Here is a 20365-nt window from a genome sequence, read left to right as displayed (position 1 = left end):
TTTCACTGTCACAGGTGGGAGCAGATGCCACACAGTGTTGAGTAACACGTGTCTGAGATGTTTCAGGTCTGTAGAGCAGGCGATGATTCATCCTCCGCGGTATGTGGGCAGGAGTGAACGCAGCGGGGTGAATGGGTTTACCTGCCGACAGTCATCGCCAACTTTGAAGATGGCAGCTTGCCAATAGATTCCTTCGCATTCTTTATCATTGGAACAATCGTCTGCACCTTCAGAGCAGGAACGGAGACCTGGAAACCAGAACCACACACGTGATTCTTCAACAGTTTGCCGTTCTTCAAAGCGCTGGTACCTTGCTTCAATATTTAGCCTCCTACCATTAGGTTTACAGTATTGGACGTTAGATCTGTACAGCCCAGAACGGAGCCCACTGGTCCACAATTAGGGTTGCCAACTTCCTCACTCCAAAATACGGGACAAGATGACGTCACCGCCGCCCCGCGTGACCTCACCCAGCGAGCGGCCACGTGCTCTCGGTCCACCAGTGGCGACCGCCCGGGAGGTGGGATGCTACGCAACCTCCGTTAGGCTGCGCCCGGGCCTACACTGCTGCGGCCCCCGGGCTACAGTGTCTGGGCCTACAGTGTCCGGGCCCACACAGTCCGGGCCCGCAGTGTCCGGGCCCACACCGTCTGAGGCTGCTGCGGCCCCCAGGCTACAGTGTCCGGGCCCACAGTGTCCGGGCCTACGGTTTTGGCCTAATACGGGACAAGGACGGTCCCGTACGTGAATTTAGCCCAAAATACGGGGTCCCGGCTAATACGGGACAGTTGGCAACCCCAGCCACCATGTCCGTGCCAAGATAAACCATACTCACCTGTCTGCACATAATCCATATCCGTCCGAGCCCGATACATGTGTCTCATCATTAGTGACCCTTGGATACTTTATCGGACTTCACTGGCTTTACCTTGCACTAAACATTATTCCCTTATCGTGTATCTGCACACTGTGGACAGCTCGATTGTAATCATGCATTGTCTTTCCGCTGGATGGATAGCACGCAGCAAAAGCTTTTCACTGTACCTCGGTACACGTGACAATAAACTAAACTGTCTAAAAGCTTCATGAACGCCATTATTATCCCCAGCACTGTGTGGAACACTCCGCTCTCTGTGTAAAAAAAAACCTAGCCCACACATCGCCTTCAAACTTTGCCTCTACCAAAACACAACTTTGGGATCAGTGTAGACATGCAGCATGGAAACAGGCCCTTCGGCCCATCGGTCATCTTGTTCATGAGCTCTAGTCATCCCACTTTCTCATCCACTCCCGACACATCAGGGGTATCTTTTTCTACAGACGCCAATGAACCTGCAGCATTTAATACCCAGGACGCACAGATGAATTATGTTTTGTTTATTTGTTTAGAGATGCAGCTCGGAAGCCGGCCCTTCTGTTCAGTGTCCACGCTGACCATCCATCACCTGCTCAGACTAGGTCAACGTTGTCCCACTTTCTCTTCCACTCCCTGCACACTAGGGGGCAATTTACAGAGGGCCAATGAACCCGACAAACCCGCACGTCTTTGGGATGTGGGAGGAAACCGGAGCGCCCGGAGGAAACCCACGCGGTCACGGGGAGAACGTGCAAACTCCACATACGGACGTAGCCTGAGGTCAGGATGGAGCGCGGGTCTCTGGCGCTGTGAGGCAGCGGCTCTAGAGTTTACAATGAGCGAGACACGCCACGACTTTACTCACCTTCCTTTTCCAGTTCAGCAACTCCACATCTCTTCACTTTAAACTTTGCCAAGTAGGGAGCTTTTGCTGCACTGTGGGGCAAAACACACACACCTGTGCGTTTATAAGGTGCTGCTTGACAGCAGACAGAACAATGCTCTAGACTTTAGAGATACAGCGTGGAAACGGGCCCTTCGGCCCAGAGTCCACGCCGACCATCGACACATCGACATCCCGTACGCCAACACTATCCGACACACACGAGGAACTATTTACAATTTTACCGATGCCAATTCATCTACACACCTGCTGTAGGAAGGAACTGCAGATGCTGGTTTGAACCACGGATAGACAAAACATGCTGGAGCGACTCAGCGGGACAGGCAGCCTCTCTGGAGAGAAGGAATGGCTGACTTTTCGGGTCGAGGCCCTTCTTCAGACTGAATCAACCTACAAACCTGTACGACTTTGGATTGCCAGAGGAAACTGGAGCACCTGGAGAAAACCCAGGCAAGGAAACAGGTGCTAAAGTAGTTCTTTGTTATTCCAGTTTTGCACTCTACAAACCAGGGACAATTTACCAAAACCAATTAACCTACAAACCCACACGTCTTTGGAGTGTGGGAGGAAACCAGAGCACCTGGGGAAAATGTGTAGGAAAGAACTGCAGATGCTGGTTTAAATCGAAGGTAGACGCAAAATGCTGGAGTAACTCAGCGGGACAGGCAGCGTCTCTGGAGAGAAGGAATGGGTGACGTTTCGGGTCGAGACCCTTCTTCCTTCGACCCGAGACGTCACCCATTCCTTCTCTCCGGAGATGCTGCCTGTCCCGCTGAGTTACTGCAGCATTTTGTGCACCTCGAGAAAATCTACATGGTCACGGGGAGAACGTACAAACTCGGTACAGGCAGCGCCTGTAGTCAGGATCAAACCCGGGTCTCTGGCGCCGTGAGGCGGCAACTCTACCGCTGCGCCACCGTGCCGCTCCCTTACACACAAAGAAACAACCCATACTGAGTGAAAGGACAAAGACTGACGAGTGGTCACAATATTACATTTGCAACATGAAATAATTTGTTGCAAATGAATAAAAGGGAAGGCTGACCAGAGCTGAGAATGTAAAGACTATATTCACCTTTGCATGGGAGTTCCAGACTTGTAGTCTATGTCCAACACAAATGCTTCTGGGTTGCTGGGCAGGTAGCAGCCTGAAAGCAAGAAATGACTATTGATCCTTCTCCAATTATTGCATCAGTTTAGTTTAGAGATACAGTGTGGAAACAGGCCCTTCGGCCCACCGAGTCCGCGCCGAACAGCAATCCCCGCACACCGACACTGTCCTACACACACTAGGGACAATTTACAATATATACCAAGCCAATTAACCGACAAACCTGCACGTCTTTGGAGTGTGGGAGGAAACGGGAGATACCAGAGAAAAACCCACGCAGGTCACGGGGAGAACGTACAAACTCCGTACAGACAGCGCCCGTGGTCGGGATCGAACCCGGGTCTCTGACGCTGTGAGGCAGCAGCTCTACCCGCTGCGCCACCGTGCCGACACAGTTGCTTATTTATTGTTGGGGGGGACATAGATTAGGGCCACACTTGAGACTTTTGGTCTAAACGACCACAACTTTGGTCCCAGCTTTAAAGATGGGGACACAGACAATGAATACCGAGACGGACTTCAATGGGAAGCTGGGGACAAGGAGAGATGTCTGTCTGTCTCTTACCAGGCTGGACTTTCACCTCAGACAAGGCCTTCAGGCAAGCTTTTTTCCTTTCTTCTCCTTTAGGATAGGGCCTAAAGACAAGGGAGAGACGGCTACTTTCAGTGTACGCTGTATTCCTGCTGCGCTCTCTCCTGCAGCTTACTGGGACCCACCCACAGGTGGATATCAGGGACGGAGGGGGAGGAGAGGGGGAGAGGGGAAAGGGAGGGGGAGAGGGGGAGGAGAGGGGGAGAGGGGAAAGGGAGGGGGAGAGGGAGAGGGGAGGGGGAGAGGGGGAGGAGAGGGGGAGGAGAGGGGGAGAGGGGAAAGGGAGGGGGGAGAGGGAGGGGGAGGCCGAGGGGGAGAGGGAGGGGGAAGAGGGAGGGGGGAGAGGGAGGGGGAGAGGGAGGGTGGAGAGGGAGGGGGAGGGTGGAGAGGGAGGGGGAGAGGTAGGGGGGAGAGGGAGGGGGAGAGGTAGGGGGAGAGGGAGGGTGGAGAGGTAGGGGGAGAGGTAGGGGGGAGAGGGAGGGGGAGGCCGAGGGGGAGAAGGAGGGGGAAGAGGGAGGGGGAGGGGGAAAGGGAGGGTGGAGAGGGAGGGGGAGAGGGAGGGTGGAGAGGGAGGGGGAGAGGGAGGGGGAGAGGTAGGGGGGAGAGGGAGGGGGAGGGGGAGAGGGAGGGGGAAGAGGGAGGGGGAGGGGGAGAGGGAGGGTGGAGAGGGAGGGGGAGGGTGGAGAGGGAGGGGGAAGGGGAGAGGGAGGGGGAAGGGGAGAGGGAGGGGGAGAGGGAGGGGGAGAGGAGAGGGAGGGGGAGAGGGAGGGGGAGAGGAGAGGGATGGATGGGGAGGGTGAGGTCAGAGAGGAATGGGAGGGGGGAGAGAGGGGAAAGGGAGAAGGAGAGAGAGAGAGAGAGGGGAACGGGAGGTGGAGAGAGAGGGGAAAGGGAGGGTGGAGAGGGAGGGGGAGAGGGAGGGGGAGAGGGAGGGGGAGAGAGAGAGAGGGGAACGGGAGGTGGAGAGAGAGGGGAAAGGGAGGGTGGAGAGGGAGGGGGAGAGGGAGGGGGAGAGGGAGGGGGAGAGAGAGAGGGGAACGGGAGGTGGAGAGAGAGGGGAAAGGGAGGGTGGAGAGGGAGGGGGAGAGAGAGGGGAATGGGAGGGAGAGAGAGAGAGGGGAACGGGAGGTGGAGAGAGAGGGGAAAGGGAGGGGGAGGGAGAAAGCAAAAGGGAGGTGAGAGAGAGGAAAGTGAAAGGGGAAAGTAAAGGGAAGGCGTATAGTTGTACAGGTTGACACAATCTTGGCACCCACCACCCTCTGTGTATAAAAGTATATCTTTACATTTTTCCCATCTGACCTTTGAGTTATCTTCTAGCCTGGACATTTCAGCTTGAATCTGGAAAGTGCGAGGGAGACTAAACGAGGATATTGCCAGGACTTGGGGGGCTGGGGTACAGGGAGTGATTGGACAGGCTAGGAGTTTATTCTTTGGGTCACAGGAGGATGAGGGGGTGGTGTGAAAGAGGTGTACAAGATCATGAGAGATTTAGATTTTTAGATTTAGAGATACAGCGTGGAAACAGGCCCTTCGGCCCACCGGGTCCGCGCCGCCCAGCGATCCTCGCACATTAACACCATCCCACACACTAGGGACAATTAAAAAAAAAACATTTCCCCAGCCAATTAACCTACAAACCTGTACGTCTTTGGAGTGTGGGAGGAAACCGAAGATCTCGGAGAAAACCCACGCAGGTCACGGGGAGAACGTACAAACTCCGTACAGACGGCGCCCGTAGTCAGGATCGAACCTGAGTCTCCGGCACTGCACTGGCTGTAAGGCAGCAACTCTGCCGCTGCGCCACCGTGCTGCAGTGTTCGGGTGAATGAGAGCCAGGGGAATCGAGAGCCAGGGGACATAGGGTTACGGTGAGAGGGGGGAAGATTTAATCGGAACTGATTTAATAACAACATTCAAAGGACATTTGGACAGGTACATGTGTAGGATGGGTTTAGAGGGCCTCATGCGGGACGTTGGGACCAGTGTAGATGGGGTATAGAAACATAGACATAGAAACATAGAAAATAGGTGCAGGAGTAGGCCATTCGGCCCTTCGAGCCTGCACCGCCATTCAATATGATCATGGCTGATCATCCAGTTCAGTAACCTGTACCTGCCTTCTCTCCATACCCCCTGATCCCTTTAGCCACAAGGGCCACATCTAACTCCCTCTTAAATATAGCCAATGAACTGGCCTCAACTACCTTCTGTGGCAGAGAATTCCACAGACTCACCACTCTCTGTGTGAAAAAATGTTTTCTCATCTCGGTCCTAAAAGACTTCCCCCTTATCCTTAAGCTGTGACCCCTGGTTCTGGACTCCCCCAACATCGGGAACAATCTTCCCGCATCTAGCCTCTCCAACCCCTTAAGAATTTTATATGTTTCTGTAAGCCATGATTGTATTGAACGGCGGTGCTGGCTTGAAGGGCCGAATGGCCTACTCCTACACCTATTTTCCATGTAAATTAAAGCAAGTAAAAAAGTCTTCCAGTATGCTTTGTTTGGAGTGACGAAGCCCTTTGCAAACTGGCGTGTCTAAGACAACATCCGTGGCACCGGCTTCACACAGTGACCGAGAGATTTAGAGGGATCAGGTCTTACTTGATGATCGCAGAGACATTGGTGATCTTGCTGAAGAAGTCGTACTCTCGTTGATAGAAGTCCTTCGCAGGTCCAGACAGCGAGACAGTGATCTCCTCGATCAGTTGCTCCAGTAAATCACCAATATCAGCTGGCAACAAAACAAAAGGTCATTCATCTGAGGAAGAGTCTCGACCCGAAACGTCACCCATTCCTTCTCTCCAGAGACGCGGCCCGTCCCGCTGAGTTACTCCAGCATTACGTGTCTACCTTCGAACAATAGCTTAGTTGGGTTTAGCGATACAGCGCGGAAACTGGCTCTGCACTGACCAGCGATCCCCGCACACTTAACACTATCCTACACAAACTAGGGACAATTTACAATTTTCTACAAACCTGCACGTCTTTGGAGTGTGGGAGGAAACCCAAGATCTCGGAGAAAACCCACGCAGGTCACGGGCAGAACGTGCAAACTCCATACAGACAGCACCCGTGGTCGGGATTGAACCCGGGTCGCTGGCGCTGTGAGGCAGCGACTCTACCGCTGCGCCACCGTGCCGCCCAGTGCATTGGGTGCAACAGCGCTCAGTGAAAATCCTTTTCAATATATTATACATGAGGGCGCGGCCATTTTGGGCGGCATTACTTAACGTCCAGTTGGCTCGCGGGCTCGATGTACTGGAGCCATGTACTCTCCTCACACGGCCATCTTTGTGTCCCAGGGGCACCTCCTGCAGCCGACCTTGAAGGCACTGGAGGCATTACCCCGGCTCACCCTCCTACTGGCCCTTGCTCCTCGTGTCCCACGTCCCCAGCTCCCTCCCGCACAACTAACGGTGCCCCCACCCGCCCATCACTCAGGACGTGCCCCCCCTCCCCGGGTCCCTCTTCGTTCTCTGTGTCCCCTATCATATTTTAGTTTAGTTTGGAGATACAGCGCTGAAACAGGCCCTTCGGCCCACCGGGTCCGCGCCGACCAGCGATCCCTGCACATTAACACGATCCTACACACACACACACACACTGTGGACAATTTTTACATTTACCAGGCCAATTAACCTACAAACCTGCACGCCTTTGGAGTGTGGGAAGAAACCGAAGGTCTCGGAGAAAAACAACGCAGGTCACGGGGAGAACGTGCAAACTCCGTACAGACAGCACCCGTAGTCGGGATCGAACCCGGGTCTCTGGTGCTGTGAGGCAGTAACTCTACCGCTGCGCCACCGTGCCGAAGATTGGGAAAATCAGAAAAACCTTTGCCTGGAGGAGGGCAATCGAGAAACAGAGGACATAGGTTTAAGGTGAGGTGGGTGGGGGGGGAAGATTTAATAGGATCCCGAGGGGCCACTTTGTTGTTTCCACAAAGGGTGGTGGGTGTATGAAAGAAGCTGCAGCAGGAGGTAGTTGAGGTAAATATTCCCTACAGTCCTCAACCATTGCTAATATTCTTTGTTTTTTATCTCTCCCCTCAGATAGATCTGCTAGCAATGTCAAGGCAGATAGGGCAAGCAGCCAACATATTTGCAGACTGCTGACAGCTACGATTGATCAATTAGCTTCTGGGCAAACGGGCGTAGCCTATACCCACCCTTTCATACACTTCTGCTCTCACGAGACAGTTTTCGCTGAGAAACAAACATAGAAAATAGGCCATTTGGCCCTTCGAGCCAGCACTGCCATTCAATATGTTCGTGGCTGATCATCCAGAATCAGTACCCCGTTCCTGCTTTCTCCCCTTATCCCTTGATTCCGTTAGCTCAAAGAGCTAAATCTAACTCTCTCTTGAAAACATCCAGTGAACTGTCCTCCACTGCCCTCTGTGGCAGAGAACTCCACAGATTCACAACTCTCTGACCTCATTTGTTACCCTGCCCAACTACACTCTTCTTTGGTCACCATGTTACACCTACGCGGGCAGCGTGGGTTTACCAGGTTAATTCCCGGAATGGCGGGACTGTCGTATGTTGAAAGACTAGAGCGACTAGGCTTGTATACACTGGAATTTAGAAGGATGAGAGGGGATCTTATCGAAACGTATAAGATTATTAAGGGGTTGGACACATTCGAGGCAGGAAACATGTTCCCAATGTTGGGGGAGTCCAGAACCAGGGGCCACGGTTTAAGAATAAGGGGTAGGCCATTTAAAACGGATATGAGGAAAAACATTTTCACAGAGAGTTGTGAATCTGTGGAATTCTCTGCCTCAGAAGGCAGTGGAGGCCAATTCTCTGAATGCATTCAAGAGAGAGCTAGATAGAGCTCTTAAGGATAGCGGAGTCAGGGGGTATGGGGAGAAGGCAGGAATGGGGTACTGATTGAGAATGATCAGCCATGATCACATTGAATGGCGGTGCGTACAGGCTCGAAGGGCCGGATGGCCTCCTCCTGCACCTATTGTCTATTGTTATACGTTTTGTTCACCACGTTATAGAAAAGAGGTTGTCAAGCTGGAAAGGGTGTAAAGAGGATTTGCGAGGAGGTTGCCAGGACACGAGGGCCTGAGCTACAGGGAAAGGTTGAGCCGGCTGGGGTTTTATTCCTTGGAGCGCAGGAGGGCGAGGGGCGATCTTATAGAGAGGGTAGACACAAAATGCTGGAGGAACTCAGTGGGTCAGGCAGCATCTCAGGAGAGAGGGAATGGGTGACGTTTCGGGTCAAAACCCTTCTTTCGTCTGAAGAAGGGTCTCGACCCGAAACCTCACCCATCCCTTCTCTCCTGAGACACTGACTGACCCGCTGAGTTACTCCAGCATTTTGTGTCTACCTTCAATTTGAACCAACGCCTGCAGTTATTTTCCTACATGCCTGGTGATCTTATAGAGGTGTACAAAATCGTGAGAGGAATAGATCGGGTGGATGCACAGTCTTTTGTCCAGAGGTGAGGAATCGAGAACCAGAGGACATAGGTTTAAGGAAAGTGTTATTAGGAACCTGTAACATTTTTATACAGAGGATGGTGGGTGTATGGAACGAGTTGTCTGAGGAGAGGGTTGTGGCAGAGTGCAAGATGTATTTCTTTACGTGACCCATCTGGAAGGTTCTATGAACAACTCTCTGAATGGAAGTAACAAATGTAAATATGAAGACAGACATAAAAAGCTGGAGTAACTCAGCGGGTCAGGCAGCATCTCTGGAGAGAAGGAATAGGCAACGTTTCGGGTCGAGACATCTTCTTCAGACGTCTGAAGAGTCCAATGAAGGGTCTCGACCCGAAACGTCGCCCATTCCTTTTCTCCAATGCCTGACCCGCTGAGTTACTCCAGCATTTTGTGCCTGTCTTCGGTTTAAACCAGCATCTGCAGTTCCTTCCTACACAAAATGTAAAATGAAACGCGAATAGAAATAGGTGGCATTTATTGGTCTCATCAACCGGGGCATTTAAATTCAAATAATTAAGAACTAATTACATAAATTAAGGAAAGAAAAGCTACGGAAAGAAAAGCTCGGATAAATAATGGTAACCAGACAACTACCAACTAATCGGGGCAAGGAGGTCCTACTGCAGTTGTACAGGGTCCTGGTGAGACCACACCTGGAGTTTTGTGTGCAGTTTAGGTCTCCTAATTTGAGGAAGGACATCCTTACTATTGAGGCAGTGCAGCGTAGGTTCACCAGGTTAATTCCCGGGATGGTGGGACTGACATATGATGAACGAGTGGGTCGACTGGGCTTGTATTCACTGGAATTTAGAAGGAATCTTATGAGGGGATCTTATGGAAACATATAAAATTCTTGAGGGATTGGACAGGGGGTAGGCCATTTAGAACAGAGATGAGGAAAAACTTTTTTAGTCAGAGAGTTGTGAATCTGTGGAATTCTCTGCCTCAGAGGGCAGTGGAGGCCAATTCTCTGAATACATTCAAGATAGAGCTAGATAGAGCTCTTAAGGATAGCGGGGTCAGGAGGTATGGGGAGAAAGCAGGAACGGGGTACTGATTGAGAATGATCAGCCATGATCACATTGAATGGCGGTGCTGGCTCGAAGGGCCGAATGGCCTACTCCTGCACCTATTGTCTATTGTTTATTGACAGGCTAGATGCAGGAAAAATGTTCCCGATGTTGGGGAATCCAGAACCAGGGGTCACAGTTTAAGAATAAGAGGCAGGCCATTTAGGACTGAGATGCGGAAAAACATTTTCACCCAGAGAGTTGTGAATCTGTGGAATTCTATGCCGCAGAAGGTAGTGGAAACACTGGATGTTTTCAAGAGAGAGTTAGACATAGCTCTTAGGGCTAATGGAATCAAGGAATATGGAGAGAAAGCAGGAACGGGGTACTGATTTTGGATGATCATATTGAATGGAGAGGTGCTGGCTCGAAGGGCTGAAGGGCCTACTCCTGCACCTATTTTCTTTGTTTCTACCAGATTGTGGAAGACGTTCCAGAGAACATGGCTAGGTGACATTTCTCTCTGCTTAGATAGATCTGCAGGCAATGTCACGGCAGATAGGGCAAGCAGCCAACATATTTTCAAACTGGCGTCATAAGCGATTGATCAATTAGCTTCTGGGCAAACGAGTGTGGCCTATACCCGCCCTTTCATTCACTCTGCTCCCACGAGACAGTGTTTTGCCGTCATTTATGACACCACCTAATTACACTCTTTTTTTAGTCACCATGTTATACGTTTTGTTCACCATGTTATAGAAAAGAGGTTGTCAAGCTGGAAAGGGCGCAAAGAGGATTTGCGAGGATGTTGCCGGGACTCGAGGGCCTGAGCTACAGGGAGAGGTTGAGCAGGCTGGGACTCTATTCCTTGGAGCGCAGGAGGACGAGGGGTGATCTTATCGAGGTGTACAAAACCATGAGAGGAATAGATCGGGTCGACGCGCAGTCTATTGCCCAGAAGGGAATCGAGAACCAGAGGACATAGGAAAGAGTTGTTAGGAACCTGGTAGACACAACCTGATGGGTAACATTTTTATACAAAGGATGGAACAAGCTGCCTGGGGAGATAGTTGCGAAAGGCACTATTGCAACATTTTGTACTTGTATTGCAATGTTTAGGTGACAATTAGTCAGGTACATGGATCAGACAGGCTTAGAAGGGTATGGGGTGGGGAATTCAATAGGCAAAACTCAGAATTTATTTTGCCGGTGTTGAATTGTCAACATCACGAAGTACAATAGGCTCAGCAACCTTTTCCCTTTCAGGGCAGGTACTTACGGTCTTTGTGATTGCCCTCCTCGTCGGTGGAGATGTTGGTTTTCATGTTCCAAATAAATTGATGACCTAGAAGCTGTGACTTGGCCGCAGCACACAAGATGTATTCCCGTACGTAACCCATCTGCAACGTTTTATAAACAACACCGGTTAACAGAAGGAACAAGTGTGAGGGTGATATGAACGGAACTGCAGATGCTGGTTTAAATCAAAAATGCCGGAGTAACTCAGGCAGCATCTCTGGAGTGAAGGAAAGGGCGACGTTTTGGGTTGAGACCCTTCTTCAGACTGATGTCAGGGGGAGAGAGAAAGAGAGAGAGATACATAGATAAGGAAGTGTGAGGTGTGAAAACAGGACAAAGGAGATGGGTGTGTTGGGGGGGGGGTGGGTGTGTTGGGGGGGGTGGGTGTGTTGGGGGGGGTTTGGGGGGGGGGAAACCTTTCTTTTAATAGGTCTCTTCCCCGGGGCGCAGCTCGCCCGCGGGGCCTTCCATCGCCCGGCGCGGCTCGGCTGCGGGACTTAACATCGCCGGCGCGGCTCGGCTGCGGGACGTTTCAGTGCCCGGCACGGCTCGGCTGCGGGACTTAACATCGCCGGCGCGGCTCGGCTGCGGGACGTTTCAGTGCCCGGCGCGGCTCGGCTGCGGGACGTTTCAGTGCCCGGCGCGGCTCGGCTGCGGGACGTTTCAGTGCCCAGCGCGGCTCGGCTGCGGGACGCTTCAGTGCCCGGCGCGGCTCGGCTGCGGGACGCTTCAGTGCCCGGTGCGGCTCGGCTGCGGGACGTTTCAGTGCCCAGTGCGGCTCGGCTGCGGGACGTTTCAGTGCCCGGTGCGGCTCGGCTGCGGGACTTAACATCGCCGGCGCGGCTCGGCTGCGGGACGTTTCGGTGCCCGGTGCGGCTCGGCCGCGGGACGTTTCGGTGCCCGGTGCGGCTCGGCCGCTGGACTGAACATCGCCCGGTGCGGCCGCGGGACATTTCGGTGCCCGGGGCGGCTCGGCCGGGGGGCCTTCCATCCCCTTGCGGGGGCTGTGCGTGTTGGTTGCCTCGGTAGGGGTCGAGTTGTCTGTCCGTGGGTGCGGGGGGAGGAGAGGGGAAGTTTTGTTGCCTCCATCACAGTGAGGGGGTGTTTGGAGTCACTGTGATGGATGTTTGTGTTGGGGTCGGGTGTCCTGTGTTCTTTTCTTTTTTTGCTGTGACTGCTGAAATTTCGTTCGGTGTTGTGCCGAGTGACAATAAAGTGTTGTTATGTTAATTTTAATAGAAATCTATTTAGTAAAGTCAGCACAGCAGTGAGGATATTTTGTTTAGTTTAGTTTAGAGACACAGCACGGAAACAGGCCCTTCGGCCCATCGAGTCCGCACCGACCAGCGATCCCCGCACATTAATACTAACATTAACACACACTAGGGACAATTTTACATATTATTCCAAGCCAATTAACCTTCAAACCCACACGTCTTTGGAGTGTGGGAGGAAACCGAAGATCTCGGAGAAACCCACGCAGGTCACGTAGAGAACATACGAGCTCCGCACAGACAGCGCCCAGTGGTCGTGACTGAACCCAGGTCTCTGGCACTGTGAGGCAGTAACTCTACTGCTGTGCCACCATGCCGCCACAGTTTGTAGTCCTGCGTTGGACCATTAAATATTTGGGGTTGGTGGAGAAGACATATTGCATATGAGGGATTGATCTCGTTGAAACCTCAATGACAAAACAACACCAACCAGCCACACATGCAAACCTGCATGGTTATCCAACCACCCACGTATTTCCATGCAGCGTTGATGAAGAAACGTGTTGCTTTGTTTTCATGGCTAAGGCATGATCTAGGCAAAACATGGCTGTTTAGAAGGATGAGGGGGGAGGGGGGGGGGGACCTCATTGAAACTTAACGGATAGTGCAAGGCTTGGATAGAGTGTGGATGTGGAGAGGATGTTTCCACTTGTGGGAGAGTCTAGGACCAGAGGGCACAGCCTCAGAATTAAAGGATGTACCTTTAGAATGGAGATGAGGAGAAATTTCTTCAGTCAGAGGGTGGTGAATCTGTGGAATTCATCGCCACAGACGGTTGTGGAGGCCAAGTCAGTGGGTATTTTTAAAACGCAGGTTCTTGATCAATTAGAGCATCAAAGGAGTATAAGAAGATAACTGCAGATGCTGGTACAAATCGAAGGTATTTATTCACAAAATGCTGGAGTAACTCAGCAGGTCAGGCAGCATCTCGGGAGAGAAGGAATGGGTGACGTTTCGGGTCGAGACCCTTCTTCAGTGCTGGCTCGAAGTGCCGAATGGCCTACTCCTGCACCTATTGTCTATTGTCTATTATTGCTCCTATGACTTAAAACAATACACATTAAAAGCCAATTATAGACAATAGACAATAGGTGTAGGAGGAGGCCATTCGGCCCTTCGAGCCAGCACCGCCATTCAATGTGATCATGGCTGATCATTCTCAATCAGTACCCCGTTCCTGCCTTCTCCCCATACCCCCTGACTCCGCTATCCTTAAGAACATATCAGTTACTTTCATGTTAGACTGCTCAAGGCAAAGTTGGACCAAACAGCTTGTTTGGGCACAATAAGCCTTGCATGAGTCAATGCATTGCATTCAGAATTCAACTCAAAGCATCTCACGATTTTCCAATGCAGATTCAATTCTGCGGAACACCATTTTGATGAGCTTCTACACAGTTTGGTTCCACCGAGCAAAGAAAACGCCAGAGATCAACTCAGAAACCTGGATGAACTTGTGTCCATCTTCGGTTTTAAACTAGTATCGGCAGTTCCGACCTAAACCAAACTTCAGTGTACACTGGAAATATCCGTTATTATTTACCTGACATCAAATTAATTTCACATATTCCTTACCTTGTCGTATCGAAGAGCTTGGACAATCTGGGGGATGTAGAAGAGGATTGCGTCCTGTCGAGAGAAATGATATTAATCAATAGTCAGCAAGTCTGTTCAAATGCACAACTGCCAGAAATTTAGCTTTATTTTACCTCTTTTAAACAGGAAATTCATATTTTTAGTTTAGAGATACAGCTCGGAAACAGGCCCTTCGGTCCATCGAGTCTGCACTGACCAGCGATCCCCACACACTAACATACCCTACACACACACTAGGCACAATTTACATTTACACCAAGCCAATTAACCTACAAACTTGCACGTCTTTTGGAGTGCGGGGGGAAACCGGAGCACTCAGAGAAAACCCACGCGGGTCACGGGGAGAACGTGCAAACTCCGTACAGACAGCGCCCGTGGACGGGATCGAACCCCGGGTCTCTGGCGCTGTGAGGCAGCAACTCTATCGCTGCGCCACCGTGCCGCCCAATCATTTCCCTTTTAAAAACCTCCTTCCTTTCCTCACACCTCACCCCAGCCAAGTGAACGTTAGACTGCTGGACGCACACGACGGTAACTGTGAAGAGAAACGATTGATTCATGTTGTGGGTGCAAACTCCCCCCCCACCCCCCTCAGAGCGGAGTGTGGAAGACAAGCAGTGAATGCAAAAGGGAGCTGGGAAGAAAGGCAACAGATATTTACTACAAGGAGGCAGCTGATGGTTTCAGTCTCCTGCACAGATTCATAAGTTGTAGGAGCAGAATTAGGCCATTTGGCCCATCAGGTCTACCCCGCCATTCCATCATGGCTGATCTATCTCTCCCTCTCAACCCCATTCTCCTGCCTTCTCCCCGTTGCCTCTGACACCCCAATGGAAACATTATGTACATAAACAAGTTAGTAAAATCAAAGAGGAGAGGGTTTTGTTTTGTTTATCACTATCACGTGTAGCGAGGTACAGTGTAAAGCTGTTTGTGTTCTGTGCGATCCATTCAATAAAAGGACTGTACGTGATTACAATCAAGCCACACAGTGTACCGACCGATGCATGAGAAAGAATGTATCATTTAAGCAAGATAAAGCCCAATAAATTCTGATTACGTTTTAGTCCGAGGGTCTCCAATGAGGTAGATGGGAGGTCAAGACCGCTCTCTAGTTGGTGAGAGGATGGTTCAGTTGCCTGATAACAGCCGGGAAGAAACTGCCCCTGAATCTGGAGCTGTGCGTTTTCACACTTCTGTACCTCTTGCCCCGATGGGAGAGGGGAGAAGAGGGAGTGGCCGGGGTGAGACTGGTCCTTGATGATGCTGCTGGCCTTGCCGAGGCAGCGCGAGGTGTAGATGGAGTCGATGAAAGGGAGGTTGGTTATCTGCGATGGGATTTTCAGTGATGGGGAGTGAGTAGTCAGTAAAAACATCACAGCGGCCAAGCAGGGACCAGGCTTGGCTCAGCCTGTTCAGTGTCGTCTCTGCCACACAGGTAAACTATCCCTCAACTAAACCACACTTCAGCCAGAGGGTGATGAATCTGTTGAACTCATTGCCACAGAAGGCTGTGGAGGCCAAGTCAGTGGATATTTTTAAGGTATAGATAGATTCTTGATTAGTACGGGTATCAGGGGTTATGGGGAAAAGGCAGGAGAATGGGGATTGGACGGAGAGATAGATCAGCCAGGATTGAATGGCGTAGACTTGATGGGCCGAATGGCCTAATTCTACTCCTATTCCTTACGACCTTATATCAGAAGATCACACCATAAAGGCTTCTTCTCTTCTCCGTGGACTGTCACCTTGTCGTGGTGGAGAAGATTGTGTGGTCCTGAGATCCTGAGAGCGATGCCGTTTGGAGTTAGGCTCCTGGTAGGGTCACCCATGGCGGTAAGGTCGAGGGGGGAGGGAGGTCCCTGACAAAGAGCAATCCAACCAAGACCTCAACGGTGGAACAGGCGGAGGATGACGGATGACTTTAGTGGAGCGTCACAACGGCTGGGAAGGCGGATGGATGAAGGCTGCAGCAAAGAAGGGTCCCCGGTCGTCTTGGACTCCACGCCACTGGATCCTGACCCAGATCTGTCAAGGACCGTGTGTGTGGTGGCTGTCTGTGCACCAGTCTCCCCGCGTTAAACAAAGTCACGCACAGGCGTCCGACCTTATGGAGAGGACAGTCACACTGGCTTCCAGTGACCGCAGATGATGATGATGATGATGAAAGGCTTCTTCCAATGCTCCCCTAACACTTATGAACTAAACAAAGTATCCTGACTGCAGGCATCAAGTCAAGAGCGTATTATTGTCATATGTACTGATACGCAACGATGACATTTTGACTTAATGGGTGGTGGGTGGTGGGCGTGGACTTGCTGGTCTGAAGGCACTGTTTCCAAGCTGTATCACCAAAAGTAAACTTAACAGGGTTTGGATAAAAAAGTAGGATAACTTAGAGCTTGTGTGAATGGGTGATGGATGGTCGGCCTGGACTCGAAGGGCCGAAGGGATTGTTTCCAAGTTTTATCTTGACAAGGGTGGCGCAGCGGTAGAGTTGCTGCCTCACAGCGCCGGAGACCCGGGTTCGATCCCGACCACAGGTGCTGTCTGTGCGGAGTTTGCACGTTCTCCCCGTGACCTTTCTCCGAGATCTTCGGTTTCCTCCCACTCTCCAAAGACGTGCAGGTTTGTAGGTTAATTGGCTTGGAGTGAATGCAAACTGTCCCTAGTGTGTGTGGGGTAGTGTTAGTGTGTGGGGATCGCTGGTCGGCGCGGACTCGGAGGGCCGAAGGGTCTGTTTCCGCGCTGAATCTCTGAACTAGACTGAACAAAACTAAGCACATGTTGTTGTGCTATCAACCACATTTTTCTCTTCAGGAATCTTTGACCAGTTAGCCACCAATGCAACCAAATTAACGCCCACTCATAATATTTCTAATTCTTCACTTTCAGTTTTTGAAATCGATTTGTGAATACTTTTCCGCGCTGTATCTCTAAACGAAACAATATTTTGACAGGAAGTCTGGGGCGGTGAGTTTCTGAGGCGTTTGGTCACAGGCGGGCGGGCGTGGGCTTACCGGTGGGAATGATCGCAGCACTTTGACAGCGTACTGTGCGGTCAGTGGGTGGGGTGGGTACAGGCTGGAGAAGTAAGAGAGTGCGGTCGGTGGGTCAGTGGGCGCCCAGCACAGAATGTGGCTCAGCTCCGGAGCATCCGCGTCGATGGTGTGCCAAGTGACCAAATGCTGCAAAAACAAACACACAGCACACAACGTTAACGCACGATACAGGGCCGCACGGTGGCGCAGCGGTAGAGTCGCTGCCTCGCGGCGCCAGAGACCCGGCTTCCACCCCGACTACGGGGGCTGTCTTCACGGGGTTTACACCTTCTCCCCGCGACCTGCGTGGTTTTTCTCCGGGGGCTACATAGATAAATAGGTGCAGGAGTAGGCCATTCGGTCCTTCGAGCCTGCACCGCCGTTCAATATGATCATGGCTGATCATCCAACTCAGTATCCCGTACCTGCCTTCTCTCCATACCCCCTGATCCCTTTAGCCACAAGGGCCACATCTAACTCCCTCTTAAATATAGCCAATGAAGTTGCCTCAACTACCTTCTGTGGCAGAGAATTCCACAGATTCACCACTCTCTGTGTGAAAAAAAACTTTCTCATCTCGGTCCTAAAAGACTTCCCCCTTATCCTTAAACTGTGACCCTTTGTTCTGGACTTCCCCAACATCGGGAACAATCTTCCTGCATGTAGCCTGTCCAACCCCTTAAGAATTTTGTACGTTTCTATAAGATCCCCCCTCAATCTTCTAAATTCCAGCGAGTATCGCACTACCGGTTTCCTCACGCACTCCAAAGACGTGCAGGTTTATGACTTAATTTGCTTCGGTAAAATTGTGAACTGTTCCGAGCGTGTGTAGGATAGCGTTAATGTGCGGGGATCGCTGGTCGGCGCGGACTCGGTGGGCCGAAAGGTCTGTTTCCACGCTGTATCTCTAAACTAATCTAAACTGGTTTCAAAAGCACAGAACTCAGATAAATTCTTATTTACCTCACGTGTAGGAAAGAACTTGCAGATGCTGGTTTACACCAAAGATTGACACAAAACGCTGGAGTAACTCAGCGGGCCAGGCGGCATCTTTGGAGAGAGGGAATGGGCGACGTTTCGGGTAGAGACCCTTCTTCAAACAACACGAAACGTCGCCCATCCATTCCTTCCGTCTAGAGATGCTGTCTGCCCCGCTGAGTTATTCCAGCATCTTGTGTCTGTCTTATTTACCTCAGTCTGTCATATGCAACCTTAAATGTGCAATCAGATTAATGTGGGCCTAAATGAACAGCAGATCAACTCACACACACACAGGGATTCCTGCACCCCAGGGGCTAAATAGATCTGCAGGGGGCTCAGGCAAACAAACTCCCTCATTAGTACAGACAAAAACAGCTGTAAATGACTTGGAACACTCTCGTGATGGTGCGTAATGATCCGGAATTATTGAGAGCAACAAGCCTGTGGTAACAGACGACTAGTAAGCAACCGACATTGTTATTTATATTTTCTTCAGCTTATTTACAATTGTTCTATCAGAGAATGATGCAGCAAATTCAGCCGGCCTTTCAACATCACTCCTCTGCTCTTTCCTCCAATTATCCAACACTTAAAAAAAATAAGTTCATGTTATTGGAGCACAGTTAGGCCATTCGGCCCATCGTCTACTCCGCCATTCAATCATGGCTGATCTATTGTTCCCTCTCAACTAGGGTTGCCAACTGTCCCATATTAGCTGGGACATCCTGTACTTTGGGCTAAATTGGTTTGTCCCGTACGGGTCCGCCCTTGTCCCGTATTCGGCCCGGACTCTGTAGGTCCGGACACTCTAGGCCCCGGCACTGTAGGTCCAGCCACTCTAGGTTTCCGATATTTTAGCTCCGGACAGTGTAGGTCTGGAGGCCCGGGTGCCGCCTAACGGAGGTTGCATGGCAACCCGCCTACTGGCCCGGGCGGCCGCCATTTTCGGAGCGGGAGCACGTGGCTGCTGACTGGGTGAGGTCACGTGGGGCGCGGGGTAGTGACATCACCTTGCCCCTACTCTCAACCCCATTTTCCTGCCTTCTTCCCATAACCCCTGACACCCGTACTAATCAATAGACAATAGGTGCAGGAGGAGGCCATCCGGCCCTTCTAGCCACCACCACCATTCAATGTGATCACGGCTGATCATTCTCAATCAGTACCCTGTTCCTGCCTTCTCCCCATACCCTCTGACTCCGCTATCTTTAAGAGCTCTATCTAGCTCTCTCTTGAATGCATTCAGTGAATTGGCCTCCACTGCCTTCTGAGGCAGAGAATTCCACAGATTCACAACTCTCTGGGTGAAAATGTTTTTCCTCATCTCCGCTCTAAATGGCCTACCCCTTATTCTTAAACTGTGGCCCCTTGTTCTGGACTCCCCCAACATTGGGAACATGTTTCCTGCCACTAACGTGTCCAACCCCATAATAATCTTATACGTTTCGATAAGAGATCTTCGGTTTCCTTACACACTCTGAAGACGTGCAGGTTTGTAGGTAAATTGGCTTGGTTAATGTTAAAGAAAAAATGATCCCTAGTGGGTGTAGGATGGTGTTAGTGTGCGGGGATCGCTGGTCGGCGCGGACCCGGTGGGCCGAAAGGGCCTGTTTCGGCGTTGTGTCTCTAAAAGCCGGACAACCACGAGAGTGGAGGGGAGGTGGTGCAGCGAGGCATGCATGGTCTTACCCGTATGGCGTCTGGAACCTCACTGACGGCTCCAGGGTCCAGTCTCACCAGACGTGTCACCTCAGCTCCGATGGCTTCTGTGTTTTTAAATCTGCCAGGTACAAAACATTGCACAAAGGCTGGGTAAATTGTCGACAGCTGATCGTACAATATAATCAGGTAAGCTCATGAATTCAAGGAGCAGAATAGACAATGGGTGCAGGAGTAGGGCATTCGGCCCTTCGAGCCAGCACCGCCATTCAATGTGATCATGGCTGATCATTCTCAATCAGTACCCCGTTCCTGCCTTCTCCCCATACCCCCTGACTCCGCTATCCTTAAGAGCTCTATCCAGCTCTCTCTTGAATGCATTCAGAGAATCGGCCTCCACTGCCTTCTGAGGCAGAGAATTCCACAGATTCACAACCTTCTTGAGTGAAAAGGTTTTTCAGGAAGAATTAGGCCATTCTTCCCATCAAGTCTGCTAGATGCAGGAACAATGTTCCCAATGTTGGGCGAGTCCAGAGCCAGGGGCCACACACAGTCTTAGAATAAAGGGGGAGGCCATTTAA

At 51.3% G+C, this 20365-nt stretch overlaps 1 protein-coding gene across 2 annotated transcripts in view; it reads right to left on the bottom strand.

The window, feature by feature from the left end:
* pi4kab (phosphatidylinositol 4-kinase, catalytic, alpha b) overlaps positions 1 to 20365 on the bottom strand; it is a 137085-nt gene that overhangs the window by 13188 nt on the left and 103532 nt on the right. For both annotated transcript variants that reach the window (XM_078421447.1, XM_078421448.1), the window contains 9 exons: positions 19815 to 19905; positions 17124 to 17291; positions 14083 to 14136; positions 11214 to 11334; positions 6067 to 6196; positions 3437 to 3507; positions 2836 to 2908; positions 1722 to 1792; positions 142 to 248 (listed from right to left, as the gene is read on the bottom strand). In XM_078421447.1, the coding sequence (XP_078277573.1) occupies positions 142 to 248; positions 1722 to 1792; positions 2836 to 2908; positions 3437 to 3507; positions 6067 to 6196; positions 11214 to 11334; positions 14083 to 14136; positions 17124 to 17291; positions 19815 to 19905 (886 nt within the window). The remainder of the gene's footprint in view (positions 1 to 141; positions 249 to 1721; positions 1793 to 2835; positions 2909 to 3436; positions 3508 to 6066; positions 6197 to 11213; positions 11335 to 14082; positions 14137 to 17123; positions 17292 to 19814; positions 19906 to 20365) is intronic.

The sequence above is a fragment of the Rhinoraja longicauda genome, chromosome 25 (genome assembly GCF_053455715.1).
Source record: "Rhinoraja longicauda isolate Sanriku21f chromosome 25, sRhiLon1.1, whole genome shotgun sequence".
Classification (NCBI taxonomy): domain Eukaryota; kingdom Metazoa; phylum Chordata; class Chondrichthyes; order Rajiformes; family Arhynchobatidae; genus Rhinoraja; species Rhinoraja longicauda.
This window is presented reverse-complemented; position numbering and strand designations above follow the sequence as displayed.